This window comes from Moschus berezovskii, chromosome X (genome assembly GCF_049115385.1).
Source record: "Moschus berezovskii isolate FMDL1 chromosome X, NW_MosBer_1.0, whole genome shotgun sequence".
Taxonomy (NCBI): Eukaryota; Metazoa; Chordata; class Mammalia; order Artiodactyla; family Moschidae; genus Moschus; species Moschus berezovskii.
In genome coordinates this window covers 18,210,744-18,234,078 of record NC_142488.1, presented here as the reverse complement: position 1 = coordinate 18,234,078, position 23,335 = coordinate 18,210,744, and the positions used below count along the sequence as shown (strand labels likewise).

General features: G+C 43.1%; 1 protein-coding gene across 10 annotated transcripts in view; it reads left to right on the top strand.

Annotated features, from left to right (window-relative positions):
* PHKA2 (phosphorylase kinase regulatory subunit alpha 2) overlaps positions 1-23,335 on the top strand; it is a 91,022-nt gene that overhangs the window by 25,830 nt on the left and 41,857 nt on the right. For 8 of the 10 annotated variants that reach the window (XM_088833605.1, XM_088833599.1, XM_088833596.1 and 5 more), the window contains exons 3-11: positions 5,548-5,706; positions 8,963-9,010; positions 10,438-10,606; positions 13,198-13,280; positions 15,551-15,631; positions 16,754-16,852; positions 18,637-18,783; positions 20,421-20,474; positions 21,074-21,196. In XM_088833605.1, the coding sequence (XP_088689731.1) occupies positions 5,548-5,706; positions 8,963-9,010; positions 10,438-10,606; positions 13,198-13,280; positions 15,551-15,631; positions 16,754-16,852; positions 18,637-18,783; positions 20,421-20,474; positions 21,074-21,196 (963 nt within the window). The remainder of the gene's footprint in view (positions 1-5,547; positions 5,707-8,962; positions 9,011-10,437; positions 10,607-13,197; positions 13,281-15,550; positions 15,632-16,753; positions 16,853-18,636; positions 18,784-20,420; positions 20,475-21,073; positions 21,197-23,335) is intronic. The other 2 variants (XM_088833603.1, XM_088833604.1) reach the window with 1 other exon arrangement.

The window sequence follows — 23,335 nt, the reverse complement described above, 5'->3', positions numbered from 1 at the left end:
CTATTTTCTTCCCCATATTAGGGAAGTTTTCGTTGAAGTCTTTAGGACATTTTAATTTATTTTTGTATATTGTCCGAGGGAGTGTTCTAGTTTCATTGCTTTACATGTGGCTGTCTAGGTTTCCTAGCACCACTTGCTGATGAGACTGTCTTTTCTGCATTGTATATTCTTGCCTACTTTGCCAAAGATGAATTGATTGTAGGTGTGGGGGTTTATTTCTGGGCTCTCTATTCTGTTCCACTGATCTATATGTCTGTTTCTGTGCCAGTTCCATGCTCTTTTGATTACTGTAGGCTTGTAGTATTGTCTAAAGTCTGGAAGCGTTATGCCTCTAGCTTTGTCCTTTTTCCTCAGGCTTGCTTTGGCAATTCTGGGTCTTCTCTGGTTCTGAATAAGTTTTAGGATTATTTGTTCTAGTTCTGTGACAGATGTCCTGGGTAATTTAATAGAGATCGCATAAGCCCTACATTTAATCTGTAGATTGCTTTGGGTAGTATGATCATTTAACAATATTAATTCTTGCAATCCAATAACGTGATATATATCCATGTATTTAAATCATCTTCCATTTCTTTTATCAATGTTTTATAGTTCTCAGCATGTAAATTTTTCATCTCCTTGGTTAGATTTATTCCTAGGTATTTTGTGTGTGTGTGACTTTAAGAGAGATTGTTTTTTACTTTCTGTTTGTGATATTTCATTGTTAGTGTAAAGAAATGCAACATATTTCTGTATGTTAATTTTGTATCCTGTCTTGCTGAAATTGTTTATTTTGGTAGTTTTTGTGTGGAGTCTTAAGGGTTATATGTGTGTGTGTGTGTGTGTGTGTGTGTATATATATATATATAAAATGTCATCTGCATATAATGACAATTTTACCTCTTCCAATTTGGATATTTTTAGTTGTCTTTCTTGTCTGATTTCTGTGGCTAGGATTTCCAGTAGTATGTTGAACAGAGTGGGCATGCTTGTTTTCTACCAGATTTTAACAAGGCTTTCAGCTTTTCACCATTATTATGTTGGCTTTGGGCTTGTCATCAATAGCTTTTATTATGTTGAGATATGTTCCTTCCATATCCACTTTGGTAAGAGTGTTTAACTTGAATGGCTGTTGAATTTTGTCAAATGCTTTTTTGGCATCTATTGAGATGATCGTGTGGTTTGGCATTATTTTCTTTTAGCCATTCATTAGATGTGTAGTGGTATCTCACAGTTGTTTTAATTTGCATTTCCTTAATAGCTAATGTTGGTCTTCTTTTTGTTTGATTTATTTATCTGTATATATTCTTTGGTGAAGTGTCTATTCAAGGTTTTTTTTAAACCAGTTTTTCAATAGTTGTTTTCTTTCATTTTTATTTTTTTGAGAGAGTTCTTTCTATATTCTATATTCTTGTTGAGTAAGTGACATGCAAATAGTTTCTCCCAGTCTATAGCTTGTCTTTTTATCTCTTAAATGTCTTTCACAAAACAAAAGTTTTTAATTTTGAAAGAGTTCAGTTTATCAACTTTTCTTCTATACATGGTACTTTTGGTATCATGGCTTATTCTACCTAATTGTAAGTCCTGAAGATTTTACTTCTGTGTTTTTGTTTTAAAGTTTAATAAGTGTACATTTTACATTTAGATCTGTGAACCATTTTGAGTTAACTTTGTGTAAGAGGTGCGATTTAGATTGAGATTCATTTTCTTGCATGTGGATATTTAAATGTTCCAATATACTTTGTGTTTAGACATTTGTCATATTTGTGTGGATCTACTTCCAGTCTCTATTCTGTCCTCGTCACTATGTGTATATCCCTTTGCCTCTTGTCTAGGTACATACACATGTAGGATTATTACGTCTTCAGAGTAAACTGGCTCTTTCATTATTATGTAACATCCCTCTATATGCCTGGTCATTTTCTTTGCTGTGATGTCTGCTTCATCTGACATTAACGTCTCAATTCTTTCCCCCTCTTCTAGCTACTCTAAAGAGTGAAGTGAAATGAAAGTTACTCAGTTGTGTCTGACTCTTTGTGACCCCATGGACTATATAGACCATGGAATTCTCTAGGCCAGAATACTGAAGTGGGTAGTCTTTCCCTTCTCCAGAGGATCTTCCCAACCCAGGGATCAAACCCAGGTCTCCAGCACTGCAGGCAGATTCTTTACCAGCTGAGACCCAAGGGAAACCCCAAACCCTAAAGAGTAGGGTTTCAGTTTATTGCTTTAACACTTTTTCATAAGTCCAAAAGCAAAATGCCAGTAATTTATTGCCATATTAATCTGTGAGCACTTTAGATTCAGTAATTGGTGGGCTGTGGAATACAGAAGAGTTTCCTGTGCTTCACAGCTGGCAGGTGAGCTCATCAAGACAGCATAATTGTTCAGTTATTCACATAATGATTGTTATTTGCTTCTCATCTCTGGGAGAGGCTTCCACATCCCTATCCTATTGAACTTAGGAATGGTCATGTGACTTTCATTCATCACTGAGATGAGAGAGGAAGTGGTGTGTGTCAGTTCTGGTGAGCACTTGTAAGAGGCAGCTCATGGTTTACTGTGTCTTTCTTCTCTGGTATGAGATGGGCAGTGTTGGGGGGGTTAGCTTGGTTCCTAGCAGCAAGATAGCACAGAGCAGAACCACAGCTGGATATGGATGGACACAAGGCATGGATGAGAAATACAAGCCACCAACATTTTATTCTTGTCTGTGACTGCAGTATAGGGGGTCAAGGCCTGGGCCCAATCCATTCTAGGCCTCAGGGCCCTTCCTTTTTTTTTCCTTCTTTGATAACTAGGAGTCAGGAACAGCACTTCCCCTAAATAGAAATGAAAAATTGTTGGAGAGGGGCCTACAAATGACTGGATTTGAAAGACAAGCTGTCCACTTGTTCGCCCTTTGCTTTTGCTGAAGCACAGTTTACGTTTGGCTCATCTGTGTTGGTCCACCTGTTCTGCAGTTAAGGGATGTCATTGTCAGTTCTCCTGCAGGAGGAGTGCTAAGTCTCAGCACAGGTTTGTGCTACTGCACTGGGACACTGCCATTGACTCTTTGTAGCTCTCCTCATAGCTTCTCCCTCCTCTTCCTTAAGAGTGCTCCCATTCTTGACCACTCTGCCCACATGACCTAGTTATCTCCCAAAGGCCCCACTTGCAAATACTGTCACACTGGGAATTAGATTTCAGCATATTAATCTTGGGGAGACCAGGCTTTCAGTTCCTAATAGTAAGTATTCCTTTTGCTGAGTGCAGCAGTACCCTAATGTAACATGGCTTATATGTGAAGTTTTGAATGTGAGAATCCCCTGCAACATCCCAACTGCTTCTCTGTAGTGGAATGAGGCTCAGACAGTCTAGCTCCACTTCACCAGTTAAACTAAAGAAGCAGAGAGGTGACTTTCAGGTAACAGGACAGTGACATTTCATAATCCAAACCACACTTGGCACTCTGTATAGGCGGTCACTGCTGTGTCATTGGAAGGCTGTTTGTCTCAGAACTGACTCATGGTTGATAAGTACGCCAGGGAGGGGCCGAGTTCTTTCTCTGGATCTCCTGATGGCCCCAGAACAGATCAAGATGCTTATGATATACCTTGTTTGTGCCCGTAATTTTTTTAAAAAGAACTCCAGGAGTCCGCTATTGGGAAAAGACTTGTACCTTCCTTCAGCCATTCCTACAGTTCACTTCTGGTTTATTTTTGTTTTTTGTGTTTTTTTTTGGTTGATTTTTTATATCATTGGTTTATAGTTGTTGGCTGTAGAACAATGTCAGTATATGGAATGCTGCTTCCCCTAAAGGAGTATCAGTTGTGTTTTAGATGTTTTTGAAGAGGGCATAGATTAGTTAAAGGAGAAAGTCAAATATTTAATTCCTTAGGTGGGACTATCTGAAACTATGCCAATATTTTTTACCTAGTTACCTTGGCATTCACTTTGAAAGTACTCAACACAGTTGTTTTTTCTTGCTTTTGGGGTTTCGTTTGTTTTGATTTTGGCTGCGCTGGGTCTTCGTTGCAGCACACAGGCTCTGTATTGCACCACATATGCATTTTTTCTAGTTGCAGAACTACTGGGCTTCTCTTGTTGCGGAGTACAGGCTCTAGAGCACGAGGACTTCTCTAGTTGCGGCGTGCAGAGTTAATTGCCCTGTCGGCATGTGTGATCTGGTTCCCTGACCAGGGATCAAATCTGCGTCCCCTGCATTGGAAGCCAGATTCTTAACCACTGGCTTACCAGGGAAGTCCCCCAACAGAGTTTTTTAATGAGCCCTTTTGTAAATAATTTAGTACTCTTTTGAGTAATATTTTAAGCTGGCAAGGTTTTGATTGCTATGATATATTTTATTATATACATATTTCTTTGCATAATTTCAGGAAAAGTCAACAGAGGCTTTATATTTATGTGACTCTTCTATCTTATCAATTTTATTTCTAGGCACAGAGTTTATTAGGACTAGATTCTAAAAAAAAAATAGCTTTATTGAGTTATAACTTACCATACAATTTATCTAGCATGTATAGTTTAATGGTTTTTTAGCATATTCACAGAGTTGTACACTATCACCACAGTCAATTTTAGAACATTTTCATCACCCCCCAAAAAGGAAAGAAACCTGTTAGCAGTCACTCACTCACTCCGTTTCCTCCCACCCACTCCTACCTGCAGCCCTAGACAACTACTCATCTACTTTCTATCTCTCTAGATTTTCTATTCTGGACATTCTGTACAATTGAGATCATACAGTATGGAGACTTTTGTAACTAGCTTCTTTTACTTAGCATAATATTTTCAAGGTTCATCCATGCTGTAGCCTGTATTAGTACTTCATTCCTTTTTATTCCTGAATATTTCAGGAATGTTGTTGCAGGAATAATATTGTTTGGATCATGTTTTGTTTATCCGTTCATCAGTTGATGGACATTTGGGTTGTTTCCTCTTTGGGGCTATTATGAATAATGCTGTTATGAACATTTGTGTATACTTTTTGTGAAGGTCTGGCTTTTTAGTGACTCCGCTGCCCTTTTACATACTGGTGATATCATGGCTCCATAGGACCCCTCTCCCCCGATGGCCTCTTGCTCAGCGCCTCCTTTTTAAGGCAGGCAGTTTCCCCAGGCACACAGAGCTGGAGTGGTGGAGTGGGGCTCCTTGCTCTCATGTTCAGCGCTTTACCAATTGGAGTGGAAACACCACAGGAGAGGAAGAGTTAATTCCATACTGCACAGGTTTGTAAAAGCCTCGTAGGCTTTTTCTGTTTGCTGTTTCTTCTGTTTGTCACTTACAACAGTATGGTCTCATCTGAAAGCAAAACAGCAAGTACTACAAGTTAAAAGGTGCCTTAGAGATTTTTTTTAGTCTAACATCCTCATTAAGCAGAAAACCAAAACCTAGAAAAGTGATGTCACTGCCCACCCAAGATCACACTGTGGTAGCAGGGCAAGGATTGGAACTCTGGGCTCTTCACTTCTCGTCCCAGTCCTCATTGTGCCCCGCGTAGGGTGAGCGTTCCTGGCCCACGTGCTGGGTGAAAGGTGGTGCCGTCATTTCGTGTCTCCTCTCTGATAGAATCCCGTCACGGGGCTGCTGTCAGCCAGTCATGAGCAGAAGGATGCCTGGGTACGAGATAACATCTACAGCATCCTGGCCGTGTGGGGCCTGGGCATGGCCTACCGTAAGAACGCCGACCGCGACGAGGACAAGGCCAAGGCCTATGAGCTGGAGCAGGTATGGCTGACTGGCAGCTTTGGCCTGGCGCTCAGCACCTTTTCCTTGGACTGAAAAGCCTACAAGGAAGTAACTGTGTGCAAAACAGCCTGGTGCAGGCGTCGCCTCCATTTCTGTTGTAGGATATTTGGGGGAGGCACTTTGGTCTCTCTACTTCTCATGTCTCTCCTTTTGAGATTTTTTTCCCTCCATAAAAATACAACAACCACACTGAGTAGACATCCAAATTTCTAACTAGCTACATTTCTCTCACACATGCTGTCAGTTTTATACATGCTCATGTATGAGATGTCATTATAAACTAACATGATTGTTTTTAAAGCAGCACACTAGAACTCCACATTTCAAAATGTATGCTCTGTGGAGTCCTCATATTGAAAGGATATTTATTCAAACAGTGTTGCCACTACTTAAAACAGTTTTGCAAAATTCCTTTCTAGTTTGAGTCATTCCAAAGCAGTCTTATTAATTTGCAATACCCTTTAATTTTGAACCACACTGATATTGTCCAGTTTTCATACCCGTGTTATCATATGGCACAATGAAGTCCTTTATTGTTTTCCAAAACCAGAAACCAACATACCTACCAAAGCAAAGATTTGCCATCACTAAGTATGTAAGAAAATAATCTGCCCCTGAGCATGGAGGTATTTTCAGAGTGTTCTGAGCTATAGTGTTGAAGTAAGGAATGAAGGAAAGTTACATGGCTCAAAATAGCCTGGAGTTAAAACTCCCCTCCAGGTCCTCCCCACCATTCTATGCAAAATAAAGAACTCTCTCACTGGAAGAAAACAAATGGACATTAAGGTTGATTATACCCAGCTCCCAGCTGGTCCAGCCTCTGGCGGATCTCCAGAATTCCTTGCCCCAGCCGTTTGAGAGATCATTACTCCAAACAACCTTGGAGAAGAACAGGCCCCCTTAAGACAGTAGATTTCCACATATATGCCTATATATACTTATTCTTTTCTTGGGTTAGGGCAGCAGCTCGCTAATGTGACTGCTGCCCCTTCTTGCCTCATTAAAGTTGATCTGTTCCTTAAAGTGCCAGTCTCATTCTTCTTCTGAACCTTGCCTTCTCTAACTCCCTTACCCTACAAGGAACATTGATGTGTAGAAGTATCATTCTCTTGGCATGAGAGCCTTTGGGATTTATCTTTGATTCGCACACTGCTTATTGGCCCACACAGCCAGTGGGTCGTCAGGTCCAGGGAGAATTCTTGTCTCCCAATCATAAACAAAGTGGGCCTGAGTGGCAGGCAGCCTTGTCAGCAGTAGGGAAGCTAAGAGAGGAAGCCTGTCTGTGCGAGCAGGGAAAGGAACATTTGAATTTGACTAGATGTGCTAAGTATGAGGTGATGAAATCACCTAGTCTTGGAGCTAAGGGGTAGTATTTAAAATGCATACAGCAAGCATTGAATGCTCCTCCAAGACCTTGTATGACAGTTACGTAAGTGAATCATTCATTTAACAGTGTAATAATTTGATATTCATGTTTTCCAAATTTTCTATCCTCCTGACGTAAAATCCAAGTAAAGCCATGCTTAGCTATTCTCTCTCTTTCTCTCTGTCTCTCTCATACACACACCACTACCTCTCTTCTGTAAGCAATTTCTGATCTGGGTTAGAGTTGACTAGATTTGCCGCTCTATGACTGACAACAGAGAGGCACAAACAGACAACATTGTTTGATTTGTTGAGTGTGGTTAATAACTACAGGAGATGTCTGCCTTGATTATGGAAAATAACACTGGATCTTCCAATGATCCTCAACATGGACACTATTCCATTTGGGGCTTAGGCAGTACAGCTGCTCATCGTGTGCGACTGTCCCATGCGTTGCAGGACACGTAGCATCCTTAGTCCTTACTAAATGCCTATAGCTCCAATCCCCATCAAGGTGACAATAAAAATGCCTCCACCCCCACATTTCTAAATGCTCCCCCACCCCCTGGGGGATGCTAATGTCACCCCCAGTTGGGAACCACTGGGCCTCTTCACAATGGAAAATAACCTTATTTGAGGGGAAGTCAATTGGCAAATGTTTATGCTACACACTGTAGGAAATATTAATTTTGACAGTGTTAATTATACCTTTTAATTATGAGGTAATATTTTCTGCATCAAAAGAGTTTCTGACATAAAGTGAGATTATGCTCTAGAATCCTAGGATTTTAGAGAATGAAGAATCTGAAGGGTGATCCATTTCAGACTTTTCTCCCATAATTATCTTTGGTGGCCCTTCACTACATCTTAGCCTGCAAACCATGTTCATTGTGTAAGAGAAGAGATGCTAATGGCCCCGGGAGGGACCTTCTTTCAGCCAGCCTACTTTGACCTAAAAATATCCCATTCTCTAGCCACTTGTGAAGTCTTTTTCTAGTGGATTTAATAGGACATATGAAGACCACCTTTCAGTGGGCCTGAATTGTGGAAGAAGAGAGAGGCAATGTAATGTATTGACTAGGAGCTCAAACTCTGGAGTCGGAGGGCCTGGGCTCTGTCCTGCTCCACCCCTTGCTAGCTGAGCGACTTGAGCAGTGTTGATTCATCAGCCTCAGGTTCCTCATTAGAAAGTGGGGAAATAACAACACCCACCTCATAAGGGTGTTGCAAGAATTAGTGGGAATCTAAGTAAAGTGTTTTGTATAATACCGGAACAGAATGCCTGATTATCATGTTGTTATTGTTATTATTTATAATAATAATTGTTATACGATATTTTTCCTTCTCTGTATGACTTACTTCACTCAGTATGACACTCTCTAGGTCCATAATTGGTTCTAATATGTATTACTAAGAAACCTTGGCAACTACTTGCGTTTTGTAAGAACTTTACTCAACAGTCCAGTAATGGTATCACAAACGGCTGTTTTGGCAAAGCATCGTTACTTTGGGGCAGACAGGGTGGACTTAATTCATCCTTAGTATAACAAAAATACTAAGAATTGAGACATAAAGCTCCAAGGTACTAGGCTTATAAAAATTGTCTTGAATAAAATAGCAGGAGTCACTGGATTTCAGCACTAGAAGATACCATCTGGTCCAACATCCTTATTTGAGATGTCACTTCATCAAGATTTTCTTTCTTTGTGATGGAATGGAGAAGTAGAAATAATCTAAACATTCATAGTGCTTGTATATGCCTTCTTGGGGAAGGTCCAGGCAGCACTGGCTTACCTGTCATGTGGGGAGGAGGTTGTTTTCATGGAGCAGGGAAGCTGGCCTTGTTACTGATCCTGTTTTATTTCCACAGAATGTGGTGAAACTGATGCGAGGTCTTCTCCAGTGCATGATGAGACAGGTAGGCAGAAAACGACAGATGTATTTTTGGGTCATCTGAGTGGGTACTTTATCATTTTCCTGGTGACAACTATCAGTCTTGGAGTGTTTTGAACTTCTCAAGATGAGGAGAAATTGAAACAATTTAGCTTACTTTCTCCTTTTAAAATTATCTTCAGTAATTTTAATATACCATAGAACCAGATTCAGAGAATACTTTCTCAAAGTCTTTTCAGGGCTTCCCTCATAGCTCAGTTGGTAAAGAATCCACCTGCAATGCAGGAGACCCTAGTTCAATTCCTGGGTCAGAAAGATCCGCTGGAGAAGAGATAGGCTACCCACTCCAGTATTCTTGGACTTCCCTTGTGGCTCAGCTGGTAAAGAATCCGCCTGCAATGCAGGAGACCTGGGTTTGATCCCTGGGTTGGGAAGATCCCCTGGACAAGGGAAAGGCTACCAACTCCACTATTCTGGCCTGGAGAATTTCATGGACTATAGTCAGTGAGGTGGCAAAGAGTTGGACATGACTGAGCAACTTTCACTCACTTCTCTAAAAGAAAAACATGCCCTTTTTCTAAACAAGGAAGAAAACATTGTTTTGAAAAGTCACTCCTAGAAAGCCGTGTGCTGTTGTTTATTCTGTTGAGTTTATAAAAGGGTTTCTTTGAGTTGAGGACTTCCCTTGAGGCTTAGCTGGTTAAGAATCCGCCTGCAATGCAGGAGACCTGGGTTGGGAAGATCCCCTGGACAAGGGAAAGGCTACCCACTCCAGTATTCTGGCCTGGAGAATGGACTATAGTTCATGGGGTCACAAAGAGTCGGACACGACTGAGCGGCTTTCACTTTGAGTCGAAATGCTTGAGTTTTTAAAACTTGACAGTAATATTTACTGGTATTTTCAGTGAAAGGTAGAACAATTTCTTGAGCATGTGCTGTGTACAGAACATCGTACTAGGATCTGCACAGATTCCAAGATGAATATGGTACAGTTCCCACCCTTGATTGGCACGTTCCTGTTAGTTTTCAAAAGCATCGTTGTTCTTTTCTTTTCAACATAAGGAAATAGGACTGGAAATTTAAAGAAGAAATTTACAGAGGAAGAAAAGGGCCTCTTCCTCCCCTCTTCCCTCATTCCTTCCCTCCCTCTCATTGAGTTCCTACTATGTGTCACAGCTCATGCTGGGAATAGCAGACAAGGAAACTCTTTGGCTTGACCTCTCAAGCTTGCAGAGCTTGTTAAAATCCCAGTAGACTAAGACATGTCTGGTGATGGGCAGGAAGAGACACCCCCACCCACTCTGTGTGATGCTCACTAGTGAGCATCCGTCCCCTACCTTCCATCCGTCTGTCTCCCAGAGGTAACAGGTAAAAGGTCTAAATCCAAGATAATGACCCTGCCAGCCATGATCCCCTTAGGGTTCCATGCAATCTGCTTGCTGTCTTCCTCAGGTGGATAAAGTGGAGAGGTTCAAGCACACTCAGAGTACCAAGGACAGCCTGCACGCCAAGTACAACACTGCTACCTGCAGCACTGTGGTGGGCGACGACCAGTGGGGCCACCTCCAGGTGGATGCCACCTCCCTCTTCCTCCTGTTTCTGGCCCAGATGACAGCCTCCGGTGAGCCAGGCCTGACGGAGCCCCTTGAACTGCGAGTGACGATCCAGAGCGGGTGGGGAGGGGCAGGCATGGACCAGTATTCAAAATAAGCTGCTTTTTCGCATTATATTATATGCCCTGATTTTGTGACTCTGTTGACAGTCAACCTCCTGAGCCCTCGCAGGACCAGGGCTGTTGCGCCTGCTCTGTGCACCAAATGGCCTTGAATTAGGCCACTTAGCTGCTGTGTCGCAGAGCTGTTCCCTCCAATCCTGTAAATTCATGCTCCTGGGTTAAAGGCTTTGCATTTACTTCAGACTGCAAACGTGAGACTCCAAAAATAGGAGAAATCAGGAAATAATAGTGTTATGGCTTTGTGAATAAACCTGGAACTTGAAAAGGACATTTTGGTTATGAAAGTTAAGATGAGCTCACTGTAGAAGGTTTGGAAAATATAATGAAATACAAAGGAAAAAAATCTCACTGATAATTTTCATTTGAATGTGTCTCCTCCAGGTTTTTTTTTTCCCACTGTATGTTAAAAACCATATTTCAGGTCATATGCATATAGTGTTCTTATTACATAGCATTATAACTTAAGCATTTCCCCCATAATATTAAAGGTGTTCATAAACAATTTTAGTGACTTTACCAATGGATATTCCATAATTAAACTATTCCTTTATTCTTCTGTTAGTTTACCTATTATAACTGTATTGCAATACAAACTGGCCCCCATATCTGTTTGCTTCCTTCTCTTAGTTTGATATCATTCAAAGGCTACTTACACTCATTGCCAAATTGTTTGCAGAACAGTTTACCAGTTTGGAGAAGGAAATGGCAACCCACTCCAATATTCTTGCCTGGAAAATCCATGGACGGAGGAGCCTGGTGGGCTATAGCCCATGGGGTCGCAAAGAGTTGGACACAACTGAACGACTTCACTTGCATTTTCTTTTTTACTTTACCAGTTAACCACGCCCCCCCAAGTGATGTAAGAGTATGTATCTTACCCACATCAGTTTCAAGAATTGATACTTTAAAAATACATGTATTTGTCATAACCAGCTGTGCATTCAAGCTTGCTCTCCTGGTTATTGCCTGCTTCAGTACATGGGTGCACCTCCTGGGCAGGTGCTGGGGCTGGCCTTTCCATGAGTTGAAGAGCCATTGCCTGTGGTTGGGAGCTCTCCTTTGCCAGCCTGGCCACTGGGGGAAAATACGCACCCTGTGGTTTACTCAGGGATAAGACAGTGGTTCTGCTGGGCTAAAATGCTGGCTCTGTGGAATCTTCTCTGCACAAACCCCACACGTATATGAAGGCCACACATCTTCTCTTTCAATCATTTCTACTCCTAGGCGCACACACAAAAGTGGAGCCATTCTTATCTTCCATCCTTCCTTGGCTCCCTCCTTCATTCCCTCCCTTCTGTCCTCTTTCCTTCCTCTTTCCTTTCATCCTTCCCTCATTCCTTATTTTCCTCCCTACTTTATATCTTGCCTCTCTCCTTCCTTTCTACTCTCCTTCCTTCATCCTGTCCTGCCCTCCTTTTCCTTCCTTCCTTCCCTCCCTCCTTCCTTCCTTCCATCCCTCCTTCCTTCCATCCTTCCTTCCTCCCATCCCTCCCATTCCTTCCATTCATCCCTCCTTCTTTCCTTCTTGTTTCTTCCTTCCCTCCCTTCTTCCCCCATCCATCCTTCCTTCCTCCCCTTCTTCTTCCCCTCCTCCTATCCTTCCTTTTCTCCCTCCTTCCCTCTCTCTTCCCCTTCTTCTTTTCCTTCCCTCCCTGCCTCCTCCTTTCCCATCCCCGCTCCTTCCTTTCTAGCCTCCTCCCTTCTTTCCATCCTTCCCTCCTTCCTTCCTTTCATTTCTCACTCTTTCCTTCTCTCCTTGCTTCTTTCCCTTTCTCACCTTCTGTTCTTTCTTCCTTCCTACCCTCCCTCCTTCCTTCTTCCCTTACTTCCCTCTCTCTTTCCTTTCCTCCCTCCCTCCTCCCTTCCCTCTCTCCCTCTTTCCTTTATATCCTATTTCCCTCCTTCCCACCACACTTTCCTCTTTCTTTCCTTCCTTCCACTCCTCCGTCCTTCCTGTCTACCGTCCTTCCTTCTTTCCCTACTTCCTTCACTTCCTGCATCCTTCCCTCCCTCCCTCCTCCCTTCCCTCCCTCCCTCCTCTCTTTCCTTCCCTTCCTCCCTTGTATCTTTTTTCCCTTCTGTCCTCCTTCCTTCCTTCCTTTTCCTTCTATCTTTCCTTCTTTCCCTCCGTTCTTACCACCTTCCTTCCCTCCCTCCTTCCTTTTTCCTTTTCTCCTTCCTCCATCATTCACTACCTCCCTCCTCCTTTCCCATCCTACCTGTTTCCCTCCTTCCTTTCTTCCTTCCCTCCTCCGTCTTTCCCTCCCTATCCTCTCCCTCCTTCCTCCCCTCTTTCCTTCCTGAATTAGACATTAACTGTTATGACTGACTTCATGCTTAATTTTTGATGCCCTAGTAAGAAAAATGCAAATGAGGGTGTATAATTTATTTTCTAGCATAAGATTTGTTATTTGTAATTGGCAACTCTCTCTTTACAACATAACTCCGTAAGCTTACTGTTTGTTTTTCTTTTGTAGGCTTACGTATTATTTTCACTCTTGACGAGGTGGCCTTCATACAGAATCTTGTTTTTTACATAGAAGCTGCATATAAAGTTGCTGTAAGTTCAAATCCAGTGTTTATTTTCCAGTGTTACAGCATCAGGGAGGATACAGATCACACAGCTATTTGAGGGCCAGGCTGTCTGGGGCTGACCCGAGGTTAGCAGGCTTAGAGGTAGAAGATTATGTCACCTCTGCACACACAGTGCACATTTGTGTCCAGGAACTCAGTTGGGGAGCTTTTGTTGTTGAAAGGTGCCATGTGCTCTGTTTGAATTCATTGGTTTATTGTAAATAAGATCCTCAAATACCCTGTGGCCTGTGCACTGGGAGCCTGAATCAGGGTGAAGGGCAACACCACGAGCATCAGTGCCCCAGACAGTGCGCAGTGAGAGAGGCTGGGTCCAGACAGGTGCCCCGGGCTGGGTGTGCCTGGGTGCAAATACCTCCACACTCAGTTCCTCCAGGCTGCTGTCTGCTACCGAGAGCTGGGCCTCACTCACTTGGAGAGAAAGCTAAACTGCAAAGCTGGCCAGAAGAGCAGTACTGAAAGGCTAGAGTTTGCTTTTTGTTTTTAATAAAGCACCACCAACATCAAAGCAAGGATCAGCAGACTTTTTCTGGAAAGGGCCAGAGTAAATCTTCTCGGCTCTTCCAGTCTCCGTAGTCTCTCTTGCTGCTATTTAACTCTGCCATTGTACTGATACCACACAAACAGCTGTAGACAACCTGTGACCTCGTGAGTGCAGCTGTGTCCCAAATAGACCTTATTTCTGGATCACAGGTGTAGCAGGCCAGATCCGGTGCCAGGGCAAGTGCTTGCTGAGCCCAGGTCTGAAGCAGTAATCGCCCACCAGGAGCAGTCTTTGGCTTTCCCAGGGAAACCAGGCAATGTCTGTCTGGAGACATTTTTGATGTTGGCAACAGGGGAGCGGGTACTATTGGCATCTAGTGGGTGGAGGCCAGGGGTGCTGCTGAACACCCTCAGTGCACAGGACAGCCCCCCACAGCGGAGAAGGAGCGGGCTGCAATGTCAGTACCGCCGAAGCTGACAAAGCCTGGTCTGAAGAAACTGGGGAAGGCTTTGTGGAAAGGGTGGAGCTTGAGTTGGACGTTGGTAGATCAGTAGGGCTCAGATAAGCAGGAGGAGGGAAAGGGGTGCAAGAACATCAGGAATGGCTGTGAGTGTGGGGGAAGGGGAGGAGCGGTTGGGGAAAGAGGGGGTGGAGTATTCTTAGGGTGACAGCTGAGTGCTCCAGAATAGTAGGAAGTAGAGTCAACTTGTGGACAGGCAGGAAGTGTGGGGCTGGATCATAGAGGTAAGGCCATCAGAGAGAGAGATTTGAACATGATCCACTAGGAAATAAACAGGTCGTCAGGTTAGAGTCTTGTGCTGGGGAGCAAGCTGATCAAAGCAGTTTTTAAGGATGAGTCAGGCACTCGGTTCCAGGGTTGGAATGAGGACTGGTTGGAGTGGAAAGGCCCCGCTGTGCAGAGGACTGAAGGAAGGGGTTCTGGAGTCAGCCACGAGGCCTGCAAGGCAGGGAAGAGTCTAAAGTCACTCTAGTGTGTCTGAGTCTAAAATGTCTCATTCTGAAAATGTTCGTCTTCTCTAATAATAATAAGTACCAGAATGTTGGCATTGGTCCTGTTCTTCTTGGGTTGTAATCCTCTAATAGTATATGTAGCATTATTTCAAAACGGTATCCAGTGCCTGGGTTTCTTCAGTGAAAATATGAGTTCTAAAAGTTAAGCATGTATGTATCAAGTCCTCTATGTGGACGGGCTGTCCTAAGCCAATTCATATTAATTCATTTCAAAATACCAGGCAGGTTTAGTGTTCTGAGGCTCAGTTTTGACTTTGCACCCGTTACTGCTGAGCATTTTTTCCTCAAAAGGTAATCTATTAAATTACTTTAAATGGTTTAGTTGATTTCACCCAGTTATAACCCATTTCTTCTTTATTCCATCTTACAATTTAATACAAGTTTAGATGTATTAGGTGAATAAAGGTCAGCCTTTTAAGATAGAATATTTTGTTCTCTATAAATCATGAGTTTCTTACAAATGAATAACTTTTAGAAATGAGAAAACTGATTGTCTTCGCATGCATTTTTGTTCTGCTCGAGTATTTATTTCCAGAACTCTAATCAGAGGTCAAATGAACAGAAGTCACGAAAGAATACAGCTTGAGTGTGTAAAGGCATGAATTTGGTACCCTTTGAGACGAGATAGTCACATTTCATGATGCCTATGGTGACATAAAGGAATCGTTTTTCCATAGTACTTATCATCTATTAATACCTCTTTTCCCCTTTTTCTCCAACAGGATTATGGAATGTGGGAACGTGGAGATAAGACTAATCAGGGTATTCCAGAATTGAATGCAAGCTCTGTAGGAATGGCCAAGGTGACAGTCTGGTCTTGTTTGTTCTTCCTTCTATGCCTCTTTAACGGCTTTGGTTTGGTTCTTATCCTTAGAGGTTTGGATTTGATCTGGTTAGCTTATTTTTCAAAAGTCAACAGCAAGTATGAAATTCAAGTGGTACGTGTACCCCAACCAACTGAAATTATAGGTAAAGAATGGAGGTTTCCTACACCTAAATCTGCATGTGCCTGAAACTCAGTGCATTCCCTCCTTATTATCCAGCATCATCCCCCATGCATCGAAGCTCTTGCTGTTATCTAAAATACTGGGTATATGATGGCCCATCTTGTTTCCTGGGTCGTAAAGAGGGCTGAAGAATATGAACATTTTGTAGGGCAGGGCTCACACGTTTAAAAGTCTACAGGGTCAGGTCAGGCACATAATATAAACAAGCGAAACCATCCAGATAGAAAAATAATGGGGTGGGAGTGGCATGTGTTGAGGACACTGCAGACTTTGTAAAGGTGTTCTAATTTAAGATCATTTTAGAAACTTCTTCAGGCCAAACCAAACATGCCCATGGGAAATTTCAGCCAGCTGGCCACCAGTTGACATCTCTTGCCTTAAATATTTAGCATGCCTCTTCCATCCCCTCTTCCTCAAGGCTGAAGCAGAATTTTACAGAGTAAAGACTCCAGAACTATAATTTTTAAAGCAACAGTAAATATTCTCCGTTAAGGTCAACCGATGGAAAACATACTTAATACTAAAAAAGTTTACTTTCTTAAGTGCCAAACATGCTAATGTTAGAAGTTAACCACTGAAATAGGTGAAAGAAAAACCAATCTTGAATTTAGCCCCCCACCCCTTATACGCACAATGCTGTGTTGTTAATATTTTGCTTTTTGGTAGAGTACTAATTTCATTTTGGGAAATGGTTTTCTGTTTTCTCTATCTTATTCCTGCAACAAGGCAAAACACAGGAAGGAAAGCTCTGAAAATAAGGATAGAACACGAGTATAGGCTATTTTAGCTGGATTTTAAAGACAAATTTCATTGCCTGTGGGAAAACATATATGCTCGATTGCTTAATGAAAAAGAAGTATGAGATATGGGAGTGTATGTGTACTACCCATACTCAGTAATTCATACTTGTGCTTGTAGGCAGCCCTTGAAGCAATTGATGAACTGGACCTTTTTGGAGCCCATGGAGGTCGCAAGTCTGTGATCCATGTCCTGCCAGATGAGGTGGAACACTGCCAGGTGATGGCTCAAGGTTCTCACATCCAGAAAGTAGAAATGGAGACTCATGGCACAGAGGACTTGGGCTCCAGTTCAGATTCCCCAACTTCCTAGCTTGGTGGCTCTTGGCTTCTTTGAGCTTCAGTTCCTTCATCCATAAAATGGGCATACTAGGACCTACCCCCACTGCTGCACAAGGTGGTCATGAGAATCAGAATTAATCAACTTAATTTGTCAGAATACTTTGTGAGCCAGAAAGGACTGTGCAAACATAAGATACAGCAATGGTGTTTGTATGGAGTCAGCAATCAAGACAACTGTGTTCTGTTGTAGGCAAAGTTAGTTTTACGTTTTTTTGAGCATGTAGATGGTTTTCTCTTAGGTTTATTTCATGAGGTCCCCAAATTTGATGATTGACAAGCAGTAGTTCACTTGGGCGGGTAGTGGAGTCTTGTTAGAGGGTGGCAAAATGAATGGTGGAGGAGAGATGATATGGGAGAGATGGCAAATCAGTAAAACCTCCATGAAACACAGGTTAGAGAAAGGGGTGCTTTGCGGCAGATTATGGCTCCAATTATCAGACAATAGGTCACCAGTTGCTGGCAAATCAGCAAACTCTTATTTACTGGGGGCTCACTGTATGCAGGCACTGTGCTAGGGCTGTATGAATGAGAGACATAGAAACTTGTATGCAGAGAGCTTCCAGTGGTAGTGTTTGTTTCAGGCAGAGAGAGCCTAGGGAGAGTGACTAGTTAAAGAATTGGGCTTGGGGGTCAGTTAGCTAGAGAAAATGAAACTTTGTTCTGAAGCTGAAGGGTTCCCCCCATATTTAGCCCCCTTCGAGCTCATTCCATTTTCCCCCATTAAATAGTCCTTAGTGGGGAATCTGCTGTTTCCTGGGGTATGGTTTAATAAAGTTAAGCTGGTATGCTTCTTAATAGATGTGTAGTCCCCAGTGGAGTTGGCATGAGCTCTGTAGCTAGCTGGGCCTGGGTTAGAATCCTAGCTCTGTTGCAGACTAGCTGCATGCCCATCAGCATGAGTCTCTGCGTCTCCGAGTCCTCATGTGTAATTTGGACATAGTTCTCAAATTCCTTCTTCACATGGAAGAGTTAATAAGCTTGTGCTTGCAGGAATCTAGCCCCATGTCTATACATGTTAGATTGCAGGGTTAGCTCCCTTTCCTTCCCAAACTGTTCCTTATAATTTCACCTTCCTTTAGTTTGCAGTGCCTAATCCAACCACCTTATAATTGAGGCCATATTATAGTGCCACTAAGTAAGCCATTCTTTCTAGGACTAAACTAATTCTGTTTGGACTAAAGTATTTTGCCTGTCGGTGTGGTCTTCTGGATTTGACTCCTTTAAGTGGTTTCTGAGTTATCCAGTCCAGCTGGTCACCTCCACAGAAGCCAGGCATTTCTCTGTGCTAGTCTTGTATGTGTGTTCTTCTTTGTCTTTGCAGTCAGGACATGCTAACCTGCTAATGAGGTAGTCCTTAGTTCCTTCCCTGTGTGCCCTAAAGGCCCAGCAGTATCAACAGAAGGTACAGAAGGAAGGGAGACAGTTCTCAGCACGGGCTCTAGGCATAGCACTGTTCTTCTGAACCCTCTTTTCTCCTGTGAGGCACAGGACATATGGGCTGGTTGGGTGCGGTCACCCAGCAGGGGCCATGTTGGTAGGCAAAAACTCTCTAAAAATTGGTGAACTCATTCATATGTTCCCTTGGGGTCAAGTCATAGTCTCTAGATGCTGTACGTAACTGTTAGTGCTTCCGGGGTTAACACCTGTTGGTTTTTCGTTCAGTCTATTCTGTTCTCCATGCTGCCAAGAGCCTCGACGTCAAAAGAGATTGATGCTGGGCTTCTTTCCATTATTTCTTTCCCGGCCTTCGCAGTGGAAGATGTGAACCTTGTGAATGTGACCAAAAATGAAATTATTTCCAAGCTCCAGGTAAGCATTGGTCACACTGGTACCCTTCTGCCCTGTGTTAAGTGCCCCTTCCAGATAGTGAGGTGGAGCAGCTCACTCAGGCCTGGGCTGTCCCTGAAGTCGATCTCTCGGTATCAGAGTGGACTGACAGATGGAGGTACCCAAGGCTGAGAATGGAGGGGAGAAAATGAAATCTCTGAGCCATCAATGCCCAGGTTCTTTTCTTGCACAGTAGAGTTTCAATTCCAGCTGGCACGTTTAAACCTCAATTCATATCACTTCTGTGCTTCTAAGGCAGAGCTTCTGAACCCTTTAGAGATCCTAGACAGGCTCCCTTAAGAATCTCATGAAAGCTACAGTCCCTGCCAGAAAAAAATGCACATGTCCCAATATCCTCAAACTTGACACACGATTCCTGGGGACTTGAAGATCTCCAAGTTAAACTGAGATTAAAATCCCAGGGATGTCCCTGGTGGTCCAGGGTTAAGACCTCATCTTCCAATGCAGGGGGTGCAGTGTTCTTCCCTGGCTGGGAAACTAAAATCTCACATGCCTCACAGTCAATAAACCAAAACAGAAAACAGAAGCAATATTGTAACAAATTCAGTAAAGACTTTAAAAATGGTCCACATAAAAAAAAAAATCTTAAAATCCCTGCTCTGAGGTGAGATGCAGGAACTATGACACATTACACCAAACTGAGAAGGTTATACAATACTCTAGCCAACTGAAGTTATCAGTGAAATGATAAAAAAAAAAAAATGTAAGTTTCCTAAACTGCAATCTGCATGTTGATGATCCCACTTAGATTTGGTGAAAATGTTTTTAGCCTCTGGAAACCAAGGGGTAAACGGTATCCAACCATAACCCCAGAAGGCATTGCCTCAGTTAGGAGCCAGTGGAGAAAACAGAACCTGTTTAGTTTGTAGAAGTAGGCAGAGAGTTCATGTAGAGAATGAAGCGTTTCAAGGGGAGCACGTCCTAGATTGGTCTTCCCAGGACACCCCAAACACTATGGGACTGGCTACTGGGAGTGTGCTTGCCTCCATGGCCAGTGCTAGAACAGCTCCAAACACTTAACTGAAGAATGGACACCCAAAACTGTGATCCAGGGATAGGGAGGCAGATTCAGAGAGCACTGCCACTGCCCTTCTTTCTTGGTACCCGAGAAGCTGGAGAGGAAGACTGAAGGCCTGCAGCAGGAAACCCAGCAGCCGTGGCCTTAAGCCACAGGAAGCCCTACTGCCTCCCTCCTCCACGTCTTGCCGGATGCAGGCTTCTTTGCATCCAGAGCCTAACTACTATGAGTCTGGAGTCGCCTAAGCAGTCCAATCAGTCCACATATCACCATGGGTGGCTTCTTCAAGCAGTGAGGGTCTCTTTGCATCTTTGCACAATACAGCAAATCAGAATGAAAGGATGGTCATTCTGTGAACCATGGAGTAATTAATCTCTCAGCCCTGACTGCCACTCTAATGGAAAGTTCTGGCATTCCCTTTCAAGTGCTGAGCAAACCTTATTTTGGTTTGCTTATTACTTAGAGATGAGTTTTTGTACTGATAGCAGTGAGCACTTTGTTGTTACTAAAAGGGCTGACTTGAATCAAACAGATAAAGAAATTCTTCTGTTTCATCAAATACTTCTTTTTATCTTCTTAGGGGCGTTATGGATGCTGTCGCTTCCTTCGAGATGGTTATAAAACCCCAAGAGAGGTTGTATTTAAAGATTGTTTCTTCTGATTCCTTAACTGCTTCATATCTAAGTTGCCACGGTGGCATTCTCCCTCTGTTGATTATAAAACTTACAAGTTGGAATATTGGAAAGAGCAGTCTTAATTTTGGAGCCAGCAAGCTGGAATTAGGCAATAGAATAGTAAGATCATTAGGAGAACAGCAAGCTGGTGATTTACACCAGCTTGCTGAAAAGGACAAACAGTTCTCTCACTCACATGTTTTTTAAAAGGCCACCTGTGGCTTCCTTGGGTTCCTTTGCCATAGTGAGTGATAAAATGATGTCAATAAAACAGTCTGCCCAGCACTGTGGGAGTCAAATTTCTCCTTATTTGTTATAGAGATAGAGAAAGCTTAATCTAATAAACTACCAAGTAATGTTGTGTACATTTGATTTACTTCTCTGAAATTTTACCATGGATAACTGCCAAAAATATCATCTCCCCATTTTAGCAGAATCCTAATCATACCAGCCTCAAAGCTGCCCTGAGTCAGAAAGCAAGGGGCACCCAGTGAGGCACAGTGGTATTATATATGTAAGCTGACACTACCTTTTAGAACGTTTACCTGTTTGGTTCCAGGACCCAAACCGATTGCATTATGACCCTGCTGAACTCAAGCTCTTTGAAAACATTGAATGTGAATGGCCTGTGTTCTGGACTTATTTCATAATAGATGGAGTCTTCAATGGTGATGCCGTTCAGGTGAGAAAATGCTGGGTGTTGTGTTGGTAATCAGCATTTCCATGGCAATAGTGTGCTGATGGTTATTAGAACATAGGGCTATGCAAAAATTCAGGGGCACTGTGTCAGTTACCTGTTGCTGCTTAACAACCTTTCCTAAAACTTCGTGAATTAAAACAGCTATTGTGTTTGCTCAGTGCTGTGTAATTTGGGTAACGCTCAGCAGGGACGGGTTTCTGTGCTGCTTCTGGTGTCAACTGGGATCAGTAGGGCTGCAAGAACCGGCCTCCCTCACATGGTTGCAGCTTGATGCTGCCTGTTGGCCCGGAGCTTAGGTGGATTGTTGGCCTGGGTCTTCATTCTCCACTTGGGCTTCTCACAGTATTGCAGTCTCTGGACAGTAAAGCTTTTTACATGGTGGTCATCTTTTCCCAGAATGCAAAAGCAGAAGCTGCCAAGCTTTCTTAAGGCTTTAGGCCTGAAACTGGCAAAGTGTCACTTCTGTTGCATTCAGTTTTTTCAGGGCTAGTGTTGCCAAACCAGGTTTGTTTTGCCGGATCACAGCAAGCCAAAATGCTGAAATGCTGAGGTTTGCAGCAAAGAGAGGGTTTATTCGCAAGGCTGCCATGCAAGGAGAACAAGTCTCAGGTCTGCCTGCATGAAGACTAAGGCTCAGGGTATAAAGAAATAAAGCAGCACAGTGGCCTGAAGTTGGAGAGAGGTGACTGAAAAAAGGAGTGGTAATTCTCATTCTGCCCAACTGTAACTGGGCCACAGGTCTCTGCACATTCCAAAATGGAGGTGCTTAGCATGCCCTGAGGGTGCAGTTTTCAGCCCCATGATGCCCCAGAGTCACCAGATACTTGCCCATGCCTTGTTGGAGAGTGGGTGGTCCTAACCAGTCTTAACCAGCTCAGTTGGAACGAGACATAGTAGACTCCAAGTTCCTGGAAAACAACTTGAGCAAACATTGTTTAGGCTATGCGCTGCTTGGAGGACATGTGAGTCTTAAAAGCACCTTGATTAGTGAAGGCCTGTTACAGGTAAAAATCGATTTGACTAATGATTACCCTCGGTTTCAGTCCCCCCTATGTTTTGATCATTTCTCCACGTTGAGAGGAGGAAGACAAAGACCCCTCTGGATACTTCCTGCCTGTAAGGGGCGTAGACACAACTAGGGCTGGAGGAATGAAACCGCTTAGCGCTCATTTGAAAATATTCTCTTGATCCTGGTTTCAGGTTAACATTTTGATCTGAACAAACAGTTACACCTATGCACCAGCTGTCAAGGCATTCACAGGCCCAAGATTGGTAAACTACAGACAAAGATATAGCCTGAGGGGGCATGTAGAATGGCAGACATGGTTAAAATTTTTATTCTTTTTTAGCAGTTTTATTTAGGATAAGCCAGGGGTCAAGAGAAAGTGAAAGTCAGTCAGTCGTGTCCGACTCTTTGTGACCCCATGGACTGTATAGTCCATGGAATTCTCTAGGCCAAAATACTGGAGTGGATAGCCTTTCCCTTCTCCAGGGGATCTTCCCAACCCAGGGATCGAACCCAGGTCTTCTGCACTGCAGGCGGATTCTTTACCAGCTGAGCCACAAGGGAAGCCCCAGGGATCAAATGTCTTACCTTTTTCCATATTGGAGTGTCTCGATCATTATCTGTTTGGCTGAAACACTTAGATATTAAATATGGAAGGGCCACAGGCTGGGAGAAATAAGTATGGTTTCTATAATAATATCCTGACCATGTAGAACCTTGGCAGGGGTAGATGCCAGGGTCTTTTTATTTTTTTTTTCTCTTTAATCTGAGGACACAAGGAGAGGACCAAATTTCAACTTAGTGCAGGAAAAATAGGTGACAGGAAATTCTCTGTTGATTAGCTTAACCCAGTATCTACATCTGAGGGCTTTCTATTGTAAGTCATTCAAGGGGAGGATACGGCATAAAGACTCAGAACTAGGAGGCGGGGTTCGGCCGGGGGAGGGGGGGTCGGGCAGTCTTCCACAGGCGAGTTTTGTTGTTGCTGCTGCTCTTTTCTGACCGGCTGTGGTTTTGCCACCTTTAAGGCTACTCTTAGCTAGCGTGGTAGTGCTCAGTGCTTAAGTCATATCCAGCTCTTTGTGAGCCCATGGACTATAGCCCACCAGGTTCCT